Source organism: Oncorhynchus nerka, linkage group LG3, assembly GCF_034236695.1.
Source record: "Oncorhynchus nerka isolate Pitt River linkage group LG3, Oner_Uvic_2.0, whole genome shotgun sequence".
Classification (NCBI taxonomy): domain Eukaryota; kingdom Metazoa; phylum Chordata; class Actinopteri; order Salmoniformes; family Salmonidae; genus Oncorhynchus; species Oncorhynchus nerka.
In genome coordinates, this window is record NC_088398.1 from 68687814 (window position 1) to 68700542 (window position 12729).

The following is a 12729-nucleotide window of genomic DNA, read 5'->3' on the forward strand; positions in this document are numbered from 1 at the left end:
TTTAGAGAACCTATCGACAACCGTTAGAATAACAGTCTTCCCCGCTGACGAAGGCAGTCCGGTAATAAAGTCTAAGGCGATGTGAGACCACGGTCGAGAGGGAATGGAAAGCGGTCTGAGACGGCCGGCAGGAGGGGAGTTACCGGACTTAGTCTGCGCGCAGTCCGAACAAGCAGCCACGAAACGACGCGTGTCACGCTCCTGAGTGGGCCACCAAAAACGCTGGCGAATAGAAGCAAGCGTACCCCGAACGCCGGGTGGCCGGCTAACTTGGCAGAGTGAGCCCACTGAAGAACGGCCAGACGAGTAGGAACGGGAACGAAAAGAAGGTTCCTAGGACAAGCGCGGCGACGGAGTGTGAGTGAGTGCTTGCTTTACCTGCCTCTCAATTCCCCAGACAGTCAACCTGACAACACGCCCCTCAGGGAGAATCCCTTCGGGGTCGGTGGAGGCTACTGAAGAACTGAAGAGACGGGATAAAGCATCAGGCTTGGTGTTCTTAGAGCCCGGACGATAAGAAATAACGAACTCGAAACGAGCGAAAAACAGCGCCCAACGAGCCTGACGCGCATTAAGTCGTTTGGCAGAACGGATGTACTCAAGGTTCCTATGGTCAGTCCAAACGACAAAAGGAACGGTCGCCCCCTCCAACCACTGTCGCCATTCGCCTAGGGCTAAGCGGATGGCGAGCAGTTCGCGGTTTCCCACATCATAGTTACGTTCCGACGGCGACAGGCGATGAGAAAAATACGCGCAAGGGTGGACCTTGTCGTCAGAATGGGAGCGCTGGGAAAGAATGGCTCCCACGCCCACCTCTGACGCGTCAACCTCGACAATGAACTGTCTAGAGACGTCAGGTGTAACAAGGATAGGTGCGGATGTAAAACGCTTCTTGAGGAGATCAAAAGCTCCCTGGGCAGAAACAGACCACTTAAAGCACGTCTTGACAGAAGTATAGTACAACGGTTTGATTTGTCTAATCTTAGCAATTTCTTCTTAGCTAGCTACATAGCCGTCTTTGTATCAAAGATAATTGCGTAATTATCGTATTTCGTCGTCCTAACGTATCTGCCCAGCAGCTAGCCAGCTAGCTAACGCCCACCGTCTACATAGCTAGCTACATAGCCGTCTCTGTATCAAAGATAATTGTGTAGATAATTGTGTAGTCTAGAGCGATTTTCTAGGTTACCTAGCCAGCTATTGTCGTTCTTTTAACGCAACGTAACGTAATCAACACTGCTAGCTAGCTAGCCAGCTAGCCCCTGAATCAACAACGCAGCCAGCTATTTGTCGTCCTTAACGTAGGAGACACTGCTAGCTAGCCAACAGCTAGCCAACGTCTACCGATTAGAACTCAACAACCCGGTCGCATTCCGCCTCGCTCCACAGGTAGTATCACATTTTCATTTCATTTCATTACAGTACAACGGTTTGATTTGTTTGATCGTAGCTAGCTACATAGCTAGCTACATAGCCGTCTCTGTATCAAAGATAATTGTGTAGTCTAGAGCGATTTTCTAGGTTACCTAGCCAGCTATTGTCGTTCTTTTAACGCAACGTAACGTAATCAACACTGCTAGCTAGCCAGCTAGCCCCGAATCAACAACGCAGCCACTGCCAGCTAGCCTACAAAGTCAACAACGCAGCCACTGCCAGCTAGCCTACTTCAGCAGTACTGTATCATTTTTAATCATTTTAGTCAATAAGATTCTTGCTACGTAAGCTCAACTTTCTGAACATTTGAGACGTGTAGTCCACTTGTCATTCCAATCTCCTTTGCATTAGCGTAGCCTCTTCTGTAGCCTGTCAACTATGTGTCTGTCTATCCCTGTTCTCTCCTCTCTGCACAGACCATACAAACGCTCCACACCGCGTGGCCGCGGCCACCCTAATCTGGTGGTCCCAGCGCGCACGACCCACGTGGAGTTCCAGGTCTCCGGTAGCCTCTGGAACTGCCGATCTGCGGCCAACAAGGCAGAGTTCATCTCAGCCTATGCCTCCCTCCAGTCCCTCGACTTCTTGGCACTGACGGAAACATGGATCACCACAGATAACACTGCTACTCCTACTGCTCTCTCTTCGTCCGCCCACGTGTTCTCGCACACCCTGAGAGCTTCTGGTCAGCGGGTGGTGGCACCGGGATCCTCATCTCTCCCAAGTGGTCATTCTCTTTTCTCCCCTTACCCATCTGTCTATCGCCTCCTTTGAATTCCATGCTGTCACAGTTACCAGCCCTTTCAAGCTTAACATCCTTATCATTTATCGCCCTCCAGGTTCCCTCGGAGAGTTCATCAATGAGCTTGATGCCTTGATAAGCTCCTTTCCTGAGGACGGCTCACCTCTCACAGTTCTGGGCGACTTTAACCTCCCCACGTCTACCTTTGACTCATTCCTCTCTGCCTCCTTCTTTCCACTCCTCTCCTCTTTTGACCTCTCCCTCTCACCTTCCCCCTACTCACAAGGCAGGCAATACGCTCGACCTCATCTTTACTAGATGCTGTTCTTCCACTAACCTCATTGCAACTCCCCTCCAAGTCTCCGACCACTACCTTGTATCCTTTTCCCTCTCGCTCTCATCCAACACTTCCCACACTGCCCCTACTCGGATGGTATCGCGCCGTCCCAACCTTCGCTCTCTCTCCCCGCTACTCTCTCCTCTTCCATCCTATCATCTCTTCCCTCTGCTCAAACCTTCTCCAACCTATCTCCTGATTCTGCCTCCTCAACCCTCCTCTCCTCCCTTTCTGCATCCTTTGACTCTCTATGTCCCCTATCCTCCAGGCCGGCTCGGTCCCCCCTCCCGCTCCGTGGCTCGACGACTCATTGCGAGCTCACAGAACAGGGCTCCGGGCAGCCGAGCGGAAATGGAGGAAAACTCGCCTCCCTGCGGACCTGGCATCCTTTCACTCCCTCCTCTCTACATTTTCCTCTTCTGTCGCTGCTGCTAAAGCCACTTTCTACCACTCTAAATTCCAAGCATCTGCCTCTAACCCTAGGAAGCTCTTTGCCACCTTCTCCTCCCTCCTGAATCCCCTCCCCCTCCCCCCTCCTCCCTCTCTGCAGATGACTTCGTCAACCATTTTGAAAAGAAGGTCGACGACATCCGATCCTCGTTTGCTAAGTCAAACGACACCGCTGGTTCTGCTCACACTGACCTCTTTCTCCCCTCTCTCTCCAGATGAAATCTCGCGTCTTGTGACGGCCGGCCGCCCAACAACCTGCCCGCTTGACCCTATCCCCTCCTCTCTTCTCCAGACCATTTCCGGAGACCTTCTCCCTTACCTCACCTCGCTCATCAACTCATCCCTGACCGCTGGCTACGTCCCTTCCGTCTTCAAGAGAGCGAGAGTTGCACCCCTTCTGAAAAAACCTACACTCGATCCCTCCGATGTCAACAACTACAGACCAGTATCCCTTCTTTCTTTTCTCTCCAAAACCCTTGAACGTGCCGTCCTTGGCCAGCTCTCCCGCTATCTCTCTCAGAATGACCTTCTTGATCCAAATCAGTCAGGTTTCAAGACTAGTCATTCAACTGAGACTGCTCTTCTCTGTATCACGGAGGCGCTCCGCACTGCTAAAGCTAACTCTCTCTCCTCTGCTCTCATCCTTCTAGACCTATCGGCTGCCTTCGATACTGTGAACCATCAGATCCTCCTCTCCACCCTCTCCGAGTTGGGCATCTCCGGCGCGGCCCACGCTTGGATTGCGTCCTACCTGACAGGTCGCTCCTACCAGGTGGCGTGGCGAGAATCTGTCTCCTCACCACGTGCTCTCACCACTGGTGTCCCCCAGGGCTCTGTTCTAGGCCCTCTCCTATTCTCGCTATACACCAAGTCACTTGGCTCTGTCATAACCTCACATGGTCTCTCCTATCATTGCTATGCAGACGACACACAATTAATCTTCTCCTTTCCCCTTCTGATGACCAGGTGGCGAATCGCATCTCTGCATGTCTGGCAGACATATCAGTGTGGATGACGGATCACCACCTCAAGCTGAACCTCGGCAAGACGGAGCTGCTCTTCCTCCCGGGAAGGACTGCCCGTTCCATGATCTCGCCATCACGGTTGACAACTCCACTGTGTCCTCCTCCCAGAGCGCTAAGAACCTTGGCGTGATCCTGGACAACACCCTGTCGTTCTCAACTAACATCAAGGCGGTGGCCCGTTCCTGTAGGTTCATGCTCTACAACATCCGCAGAGTACGACCCTGCCTCACACAGGAAGCGGCGCAGGTCCTAATCCAGGCACTTGTCATCTCCCGTCTGGATTACTGCAACTCGCCGTTGGCTGGGCTCCTGCCTGTGCCATTAAACCCCTACAACTCATCCAGAACGCCGCAGCCCGTCTGGTGTTCAACCTTCCCAAGTTCTCCCACGTCACCCCGCTCCTCCGCTCCTCCACTGGCTTCCAGTTGAAGCTCGCATCCGCTACAAGACCATGGTGCTTGCCTACGGAGCTGTGAGGGGAATGGCACCTCAGTACCTCCAGGCTCTGATCAGGCCCTACACCCAAACAAGGGCACTGCGTTCATCCACCTCTGGCCTGCTCGCCTCCCTACCACTGAGGAAGTACAGTTCCCGCTCAGCCCAGTCAAAACTGTTCGCTGCTCTGGCCCCCCAATGGTGGAACAAACTCCCTCACGACGCCAGGACAGCGGAGTCAATCACCACCTTCCGGAGACACCTGAAACCCCACCTCTTTAAGGAATACCTAGGATAGGATAAAGTAATCCTTCTCACCCCCCCCCTTAAAAGATTTAGATGCACTATTGTAAAGTGGCTGCTCCACTGGATGTCATAAGGTGAGTAGCCCTCCGCTTACTGATGAGCTCTGGCTTTTACTGGACATGAAATGACAAAATGACCAGCGGAACCGCAATAGAGACAGAGGCGGTTGGTGATTCTCCATTCCCTCTCCTTAGTCGAGATGCGAATACCCCCCAGCTGCATAGGCTCAGCACCTGAGCCAGTGGAGGAAGATGGTAGTGATGCGGAGAGGGGGGCAACGGATAACGCGAGCTCCCTTCCACGAGCTCGGTGACGAAGATCAACCCGTCGTTCTATGCGAATAGCGAGTTCAATCAAGGAATCCACGCTGGAAGGAACCTCCCGGGAGAGAATCTCATCCTTTACCTCCGCGCGGAGACCCTCCAGAAAACGAGCGAGCAAAGCCGGCTCGTTCCAGTCACTGGAGGCAGCAAGAGTGCGAAACTCTATAGAGTAATCAGTTATGGATCGATTACCTTGACATAGGGAAGACAGGGCCCTGGAAGCTTCTTCCCCAAAAACAGAACGATCAAAACCCGTATCATCTCTCCTTAAAGTTCTGATACTGGTTAGTACACTCAGCCCTCGCCTCCCAGATTGCCGTGCCCCACTCACGAGCCCGTCCAGTAAGGAGAGATATGACGTAGACGATACGAGCTGTGCCCCTGGAGTACGTGTTGGGCTGAGAGAAAACACAATATCACACTGGGTGAGGAACGAGCGGCATTCAGTGGGCTCCCAGAGTAACACGGCGGGTTATTAATTCTGGGCTCCGGAGACTCGGAAGCCCTGGAAGTAGCCGGTGGATCGAGGCGGAGATGGTGAATATGTTTCGAGAGGTCGGAGACTTGGGCGGCCAGGGTCTCAACGGCATGTCGAGCAGCAGACAATTCCTGCTCGTGTCTGCCTAGCATCGCTCCCTGGATCTCGACGGCTGAGTGGAGAGGATCCGAAGTCGCTGGGTCCATTCTTGGTCAGATTCTTCTGTTATGCAGGTGAGTGAGGACCCAAAAGCGGTTTAACAGAAACAGAGTCTTTTAATGTCCAAACACAGGGAAGACATAAATCCTCTTCAGATGTATCGGTTGACAAAATAGACAACCCGCAGAGAGGGCGACAAATAAATCATAAAGTCCTCTGATCTTTACAGGAGAGTCCCCTTCTAGCAGCAGAGGAGAATAGCAGGGTTAGCGGCAACAGACTGCTGGTCTCTCCGGGTAGGCGCGGGTTGTAGAGGACAGAGGTACCTGATCACACGTAGCATCTGATGAAGAGGCAGATTACGACAGGACGGGACAAGGGTGAAGCAAACGAGAATCTGACAAAGACAGAAGCAGAAACAGAGAGAGAAATAGAGACCTAATCAGAGGGAAAAAAGGGAACAGGTGGGAGAGAGTAAACAAGGTAGTTAGAGGAGATGAGGAACAGCTGGGGGAAGGAAAGGGAGAGAAGGTAACCTAATACGACCAGCAGGGGGAAACGAAGTGAAGAGACAGAACAGGAACAAGACATAACATGACAATACATGACACATTCAAGTTTTTTTTTTTTGTGACTATTTTCTACATTGTAGAATAATATTGAAGACAAAAACTGTGAAATAACACATATGGAATCATTTTGTAACCAAAAAAGTGTTAAACTAATCAAAATAGATTCTTCAAAGTAGCCATCCTATGCCTTGATGACAGCTTTGCACACTCTTGGCATTCTCTCAACCAGCTCCAGGAATGCATTTGTTGTTAAAAGTTGTTGTTAAAAGTTAATTTGTGAAATTTATTTCCTTCATAATGCATTTGAGCCAATCAATTGGGTTGTGACAAGGTACGGGTGCTATACAGAAGATAGCCCTATTTGGTAAAAGACCAAGTCCATATTATGGCAAGACCAGCTCAAATAAGAAAAGATTAACGACAGTCCATCATTATTTTAAGACATGAAGGTCAGTCAATCCGGAACATTTCAAGAACTTTGAAAGTTTCTTCAAGTGGAGTGCCAAAATCCATCAAGCGCTATGATGAAACTGGGTCTCATGAGGACCGACACAGGAAAGGACGACCCAGAGATCCTCTGCTATACAGGATAAGTTCATTAGAGTTAACTGCACCTCAGATTGCAGCCCAAATGAATGCTTAACAGTTCAAGTTCCAGGCACATCTCAACATCAACTGTTCAGAGGAGACTGCATGGATCAGGCCTTCATGGTCGAATTGCTGCAAAGAAACCACTACTAAAGGACACCAATAAGAAGAAGAGACTTGTTTGGGCCAAGAAACACAAGCAATGGACATTAGACCATTGGAAATCTGTTGGAAAAGCATTCCAGGTGAATTCTGGTTGAGAGAATGCCAAGTGTGTGCAAAGCTGATGTCAAAGTAAAGGGTGGCTACTTTGAAGAATCTAAAATATATTTTGATTTGTTTAACACTTTTTGGTTACTACATGATTCCATATGTGTTATTTCATAGTTTTGATGTCTTCACTATTATTCTACAATGTAGAAAATAGTAAAAATAAAGAAAAACCCTTGAATGAGTAGGTGTGTCCAACCTTTAGACTTGGTACTGTAGATTCAATGGTTGTAAAGATGGGGAGTGGTCAGTCCATATAAAAGCGATGCTCTGCTTTTTTGACACCACACTCCAAAAAGAAAGTCCTGCAGGCTCTAGTTTTGTCTAATCTTGATTATTGTCCAGTCGTGTGGTCAAGTGCTGCAAGGAAAGACCTAATTAACCTGCAGCTGGCCCAGAACAGAGTGGCACGTCTTGCTCTTCATTGTAATCAGAGGGCTAATATAAATACTATGCATGCCAGTCTCTCTTGGCTAAGAGTTGAGGAGAGACGGAACTTACACACAGCTCTGACACACACACTTATCCCATCAGACATGCCACCAGGGGTCTTTTCACAGTCCCCAAATCCAGAACAAATTCAAGAAAGCGTACAGTATTATATAGAGATATTATTGCATGTAACTCCCTTCCATCTCATTTTGCTCAAATAAACAGCAAACCTGGTTTAAAAAAACAGATAAAGCAACACCTCACGGCACAACGCTCCTTCCCTATCAGGCCTAGATAGTTTGTGTGTATGTATTGATATGTAGGCAACGTGTGCCTTTTAAAAAATGAGGTAGTTCTGTCCTTGACCCGTTCTTGTCTATTAATGTTGTGTGTTATGTCATCTTTCATGTTTTGTGTGGACCCCAGGAAGAGTAGCTGCTGCTATCGCAACAGCTAATGGGGGATCTTAATAAAATACCAAATACAATTGAATAACTTTGTTTCTAAACTTCATTTGACTGTGAAGCATAAGATTTGAGCGGAATCTGGAGATTCACAGGAGATGGATGAATAGATTTCAGATCAATACTCTGTCCTATACCCCAACATTACAACCCATGGGGACTAGAAAGTCTCTCTTAACCTGTTGCGACGAGCAATCCCGTATCCGGAATCCTATTTATAGCCTCAAGCTCATTACCATAACGCAACGTTAACTATTCATGAAAATCGCAAATGAAATGAAATAAATATATTTGCTCTCAAGCTTAACCTTTTGTTAACAACACTGACATCTCAGATTTTCAAAATATGCTTTTGAACCATAGCTAAACAAGCATTTGTGTAAGAGTATTGATAGCTAGCATAGCATTAATCCTAGCATTCAGCAACATTTTCACAAAAACAAGAAAAGCATTCAAATAAAATCATTTACCTTTGAAGAACTTCAGATGTTTTCAATGAGGAGACTCAGTTAGATAGCAAATGTTCAGTTTTTCCAAAAAGATTATTTGTGTAGGACAAATCGCTCCGTTTTGTTCATCACATTTGGGTAAGAAAAAACCCGAAAATTAAGTCATTACAACGCAAACTTTTTTCCAAATTAACTCCATAATATCGACAGAAACATGGCAAACGTTGTTTAGAATCAATCCTCAAGGTGTTTTTCACATATCTATCGATGATAAATCATTCGTGGCAGTTGACTTTCTCCTCTGAAGAAAATGTAAACGCGCATGGAGCTGGAGATTACGCAATAATTTCGACGGGGGACACCGGGCGGACACCTGGTAAATGTAGTCTCTTATGGTCAATCTTCCAATGATATGCCTACAAATACGTCACAATGCTGCAGACACATTGGGGAAACGACAGAAAGTGCAGGCTCATTCCTGGCGCATTCACAGCCATATAAGGAGACATTGGAACACAGCGCATTCAAAATCTGGACCATTTCCTGTATGAAATTTCATCTTGGTTTCGCCTGTAGCATTAGTTCTGGGGCACTCACAGATAATATCTTTGCAGTTTTGGAAACGTCAGTTTTTTCTTTCCAAAGCTGTAGTCGAGCATCTTTTCGTGACAAAATATCTTGTTTAAAACGGGAACTTTTTTTATCAAAAAATTAAAAGAGCGCCCCCTATCTCGAAGAAGTTAAAGGGTAAAGTGAAATATATTGGGTTAATTAATCATCTGTTGTCCAAATGACAGGAATCCAGCATTTCGCTTCCCCCAGTCACTCACTGATTTGTCAAACATAGCTCATAAGTGCAGAGACAGCCAGCGGGCAGTAGTGGTGTTTGGGTAAAATCACCGGCGAAGCCCCCCCCCCTCCAAAAAACAACATATTACAACCAATCTGTTGTGTTAATTGTGTTGTTTAATCTACAACCTGTTTGTTCATATGCCTTGACACTGTGATATATAGGCCTAAGGCCAATACAATAAGAAGACACAGTGACAGAATAAATTCAACCACACATTTATTTCATAACAAAACAGACAGCAACATTTGTCCGGTGAGATCCACAAAACATATTGCTTATAACAAACAGTTACATGACCTACAGCAGTGGTTCTCAACCAGGGGTACAAGAACACCTGGGAGTCCTTGGCCTATCCACAGAGGGTACTTGAGAGGACTCATGAGAACATAAGCTTACTAGTAAAATGCACATGAAGGGGTACTTCAGGGGTAATCCGGGCAAAGCAACATTCAGTTGCTTGTGAAGTGACCAAAAAAGGTTTGGAACCACTGACCTACAGCATGGTCAAGGAAGGTAATGTTTCTGACATTTTCTGAATACTAAACAACTATTGATTTAGAACCATGGAGAGTTACCACAAGTCGCAAAGAAAACAGGCGCTGCTCCCACTATTCCAGCACCATTTCAACTTCAACATTTCAACATCATCCAATCACATGGTCCTGAGCCAGGACCATTCACAGTTGAGCTCATCTGTTTAGCTCAACGCTGATTGTCTGTTATTTTATACTTTTTTAATCAAGGGAGGCCAAATGCTCGCTGGCTTCCCTTGAATTCAATGCTACTGACGGCAACAATGTCATACTCGTTTTGACCAGACAGCATTCGATAGATAAGCTACACATACTGAGACAGAGGGACGCTGTTTCCTTCACTTGGATGCTTTCTCTGGTGAGATACAATCAGTCTCTTGCAAATTGAAGGAAATGTATGAAGCACTGCGAGATTAAAGATAAATCATTTTGTCTGTTTTTATTACTTTGTTTGTCAATTGTTGGGGGAAGCTTGGCATTCCTTGGCATTTTCCAAATTCTTAACATATAATACGAATTGTAATTTGTAACATACCATAAGAATTTAATGCTGGACATCCACAAATGAATACATACCACACAAAACGTAACATATACAAAAATTAAGTGTCTCGGATAATACAGACGAAATGTTCTGAGACCAGGTTGGAATGAAGTTCGCATTTGATTGCAAGGCAAACTATAATTGGTTTTTAGTGTGCTTGATGTGTGAATGTTTTCAGAGAGTACATAGCCTACCATTGTGTTGCGTTTCATAGGTTGATGAGCAACACTGACAATTGCGCGCACATAGATATTGGATACATTTAACACATTTTACTGCAGGGCATTGAACGAAGTTAAACTCATATAATTCGGTTTGTAGAAGATGCATTTCTTTGCTATTGGGGACAGGCAGGGTCTGGGTTGACTAGTATCTCTATTTGGAGGCCGCTCCCCTTCATGCAAACCATGCAAAACAGGTGCTATTATAGGTCATTGGAGTCCGGTTACAACTGTAGATGAAAAACACTCCTTACAAACAGGTTCTGAGCTGCTGGGAACGCCCTTGGACACGAAACCACCTGCTTTATAAAGATCCGACCGAGGACCAGAGAGAGTCAAAACAAAAACGAAAAGGAACAGGCACAAGAACAAACAAGATAACTGCCGAACTCTCCCACAGCTTGGAACACGGAAAGCAGCACTGACACGAAAAAACATCAATCAGTCTCTGCTGCAGCATTAAAAAAGGAGGGGCCACTTTCCAAAGCGATTAGAAAATAATTAGAGAAGGGTTGCACAAATAGATAAACAAACTATCCAGCTCCGATTGACAGTTACAACTGTTATTTCTGAAATAAGTTTGAGAATCAACAACAGAGTCGAGAAAATGATGCAAATCTCAGAATCCCACCTGCAGAAGAACTCCTTGTTCAACTCCATGAATCGCTTCATTGGAGCCGTCAATAACATGGACCAGACGGTGATGGTGCCCAGCCTGCTGCGGGACGTCCCACTGGAAGAAGAGAGGGAGATGGCCGCCCTCAAAAGCTCGGGAAACAGCGACATCGAGGACGGCGACATGTACAGCTACTACCAGCTCCTGAAGTCCATCCGCTGCGACATCGAGTGGGGAGTGATGCGCGCCGAGAAGCTCAAGGAGAGCCGGGGTCCCAGCTCTCGGAATGATTCCAAGGAAGAAGAATCGGAGGTGTCGTCCGAGGAAGACGAGGTTAACCTGCAAAAGCAGTTCCAGTTCCACATGACAGGGCTTCACGGGGTGCTGTCCAAGCTGACGCAACAGGCCAACACTCTCACCAACCGCTACAAGCAGGAGATCGGCATTGGATGCTACTAAAGTGTAGCGTAATGACCCGAGCGAACCCGCATTCCCTGATGATCGATGTTGTATTATTTAGCGCAAAGGAGTTGAACTGAACTGAATAGTCGATTACTTATGAAATTCTTTTGAATAGATGGAGAGAGAAAGAAAAAAAGAGATGTAATATTTAACCTTTGTTGATCCAAAGAAATGTTGTGGTTGAACTGCAATGTGGTATACCTGGGTTCCATTACCCCCTGTAACCCCCTGCTGACCCATGAGTTCAGCTCAAGTGGTACACATATAATGCATATTTATACTTTTATTTAATATTGATGTATAACTTATTACCTCATACTGTATGTTTGAGAGCTGTATATTTCCTGGTTGAAGAAGTGCATGACGGCAGACATTTGGCTACATTTTAAACATCCCATTAAGGGATAAATGCGCATAGGATTTAGCATGTCTAATGATGCCAATGTGTCAAATAGTCTGTACAGGTTTTGTACTTCTTCCTATTGTGTCTTTATTATGTGCTTAGCTAAATGGAGGAGGCTTGACAGATTCTTGCCTATGATCCCAATGCTACCCTATATGATCAATGAACTGGAATCAACAGATGGTTCTTCTGAAATAATGAATGATTCAAAGAGATCATGTTATTATGGTGTTATTGCCATGGTAATTATGGAGAGGTGAAACTCTAAGACCAGTTATTTAATGTACTATATTATGCTTTGGATTGAATATATTTGTATGGAGAAATAAACTTGTTTTTATAACTGAAAGTAATTTGTTATTTATGTTCTTTGCCTAGCAACACATCACCTAGAATGTTGTGGAACAGGATTATATTTCAAATAGCTACCATCCTCCAATTGACCCCAATACATTTCAACAAGTGTTTGATATCGTATATCCCTAACATTTCATGTTTGTCCAGGGACCAATCCATCTGGTACTCAATATGTACCCATTTCTGTTCAAACCAAACTCTATTCACCCTACGTTCCAAGAGTGGTGCAGCGGTCTAAGGCAAGGCATCTCAGTGCTAGAAGTGACACTATAGACC

At 46.3% G+C, this 12729-nt stretch overlaps 1 protein-coding gene across 1 annotated transcript; it reads left to right on the forward strand.

The window, feature by feature from the left end:
- The first annotated feature begins 10141 nt into the window (after positions 1–10141).
- LOC115112914 (mid1-interacting protein 1-B-like) lies at positions 10142–12445 on the forward strand. The gene has a single exon (XM_029639973.2). The coding sequence runs from the start codon at positions 11223–11225 to the stop codon at positions 11688–11690; it is 468 nt and encodes a 155-aa protein (XP_029495833.1). The 5' UTR covers positions 10142–11222; the 3' UTR covers positions 11691–12445.
- Positions 12446–12729: the final 284 nt, after the last annotated feature.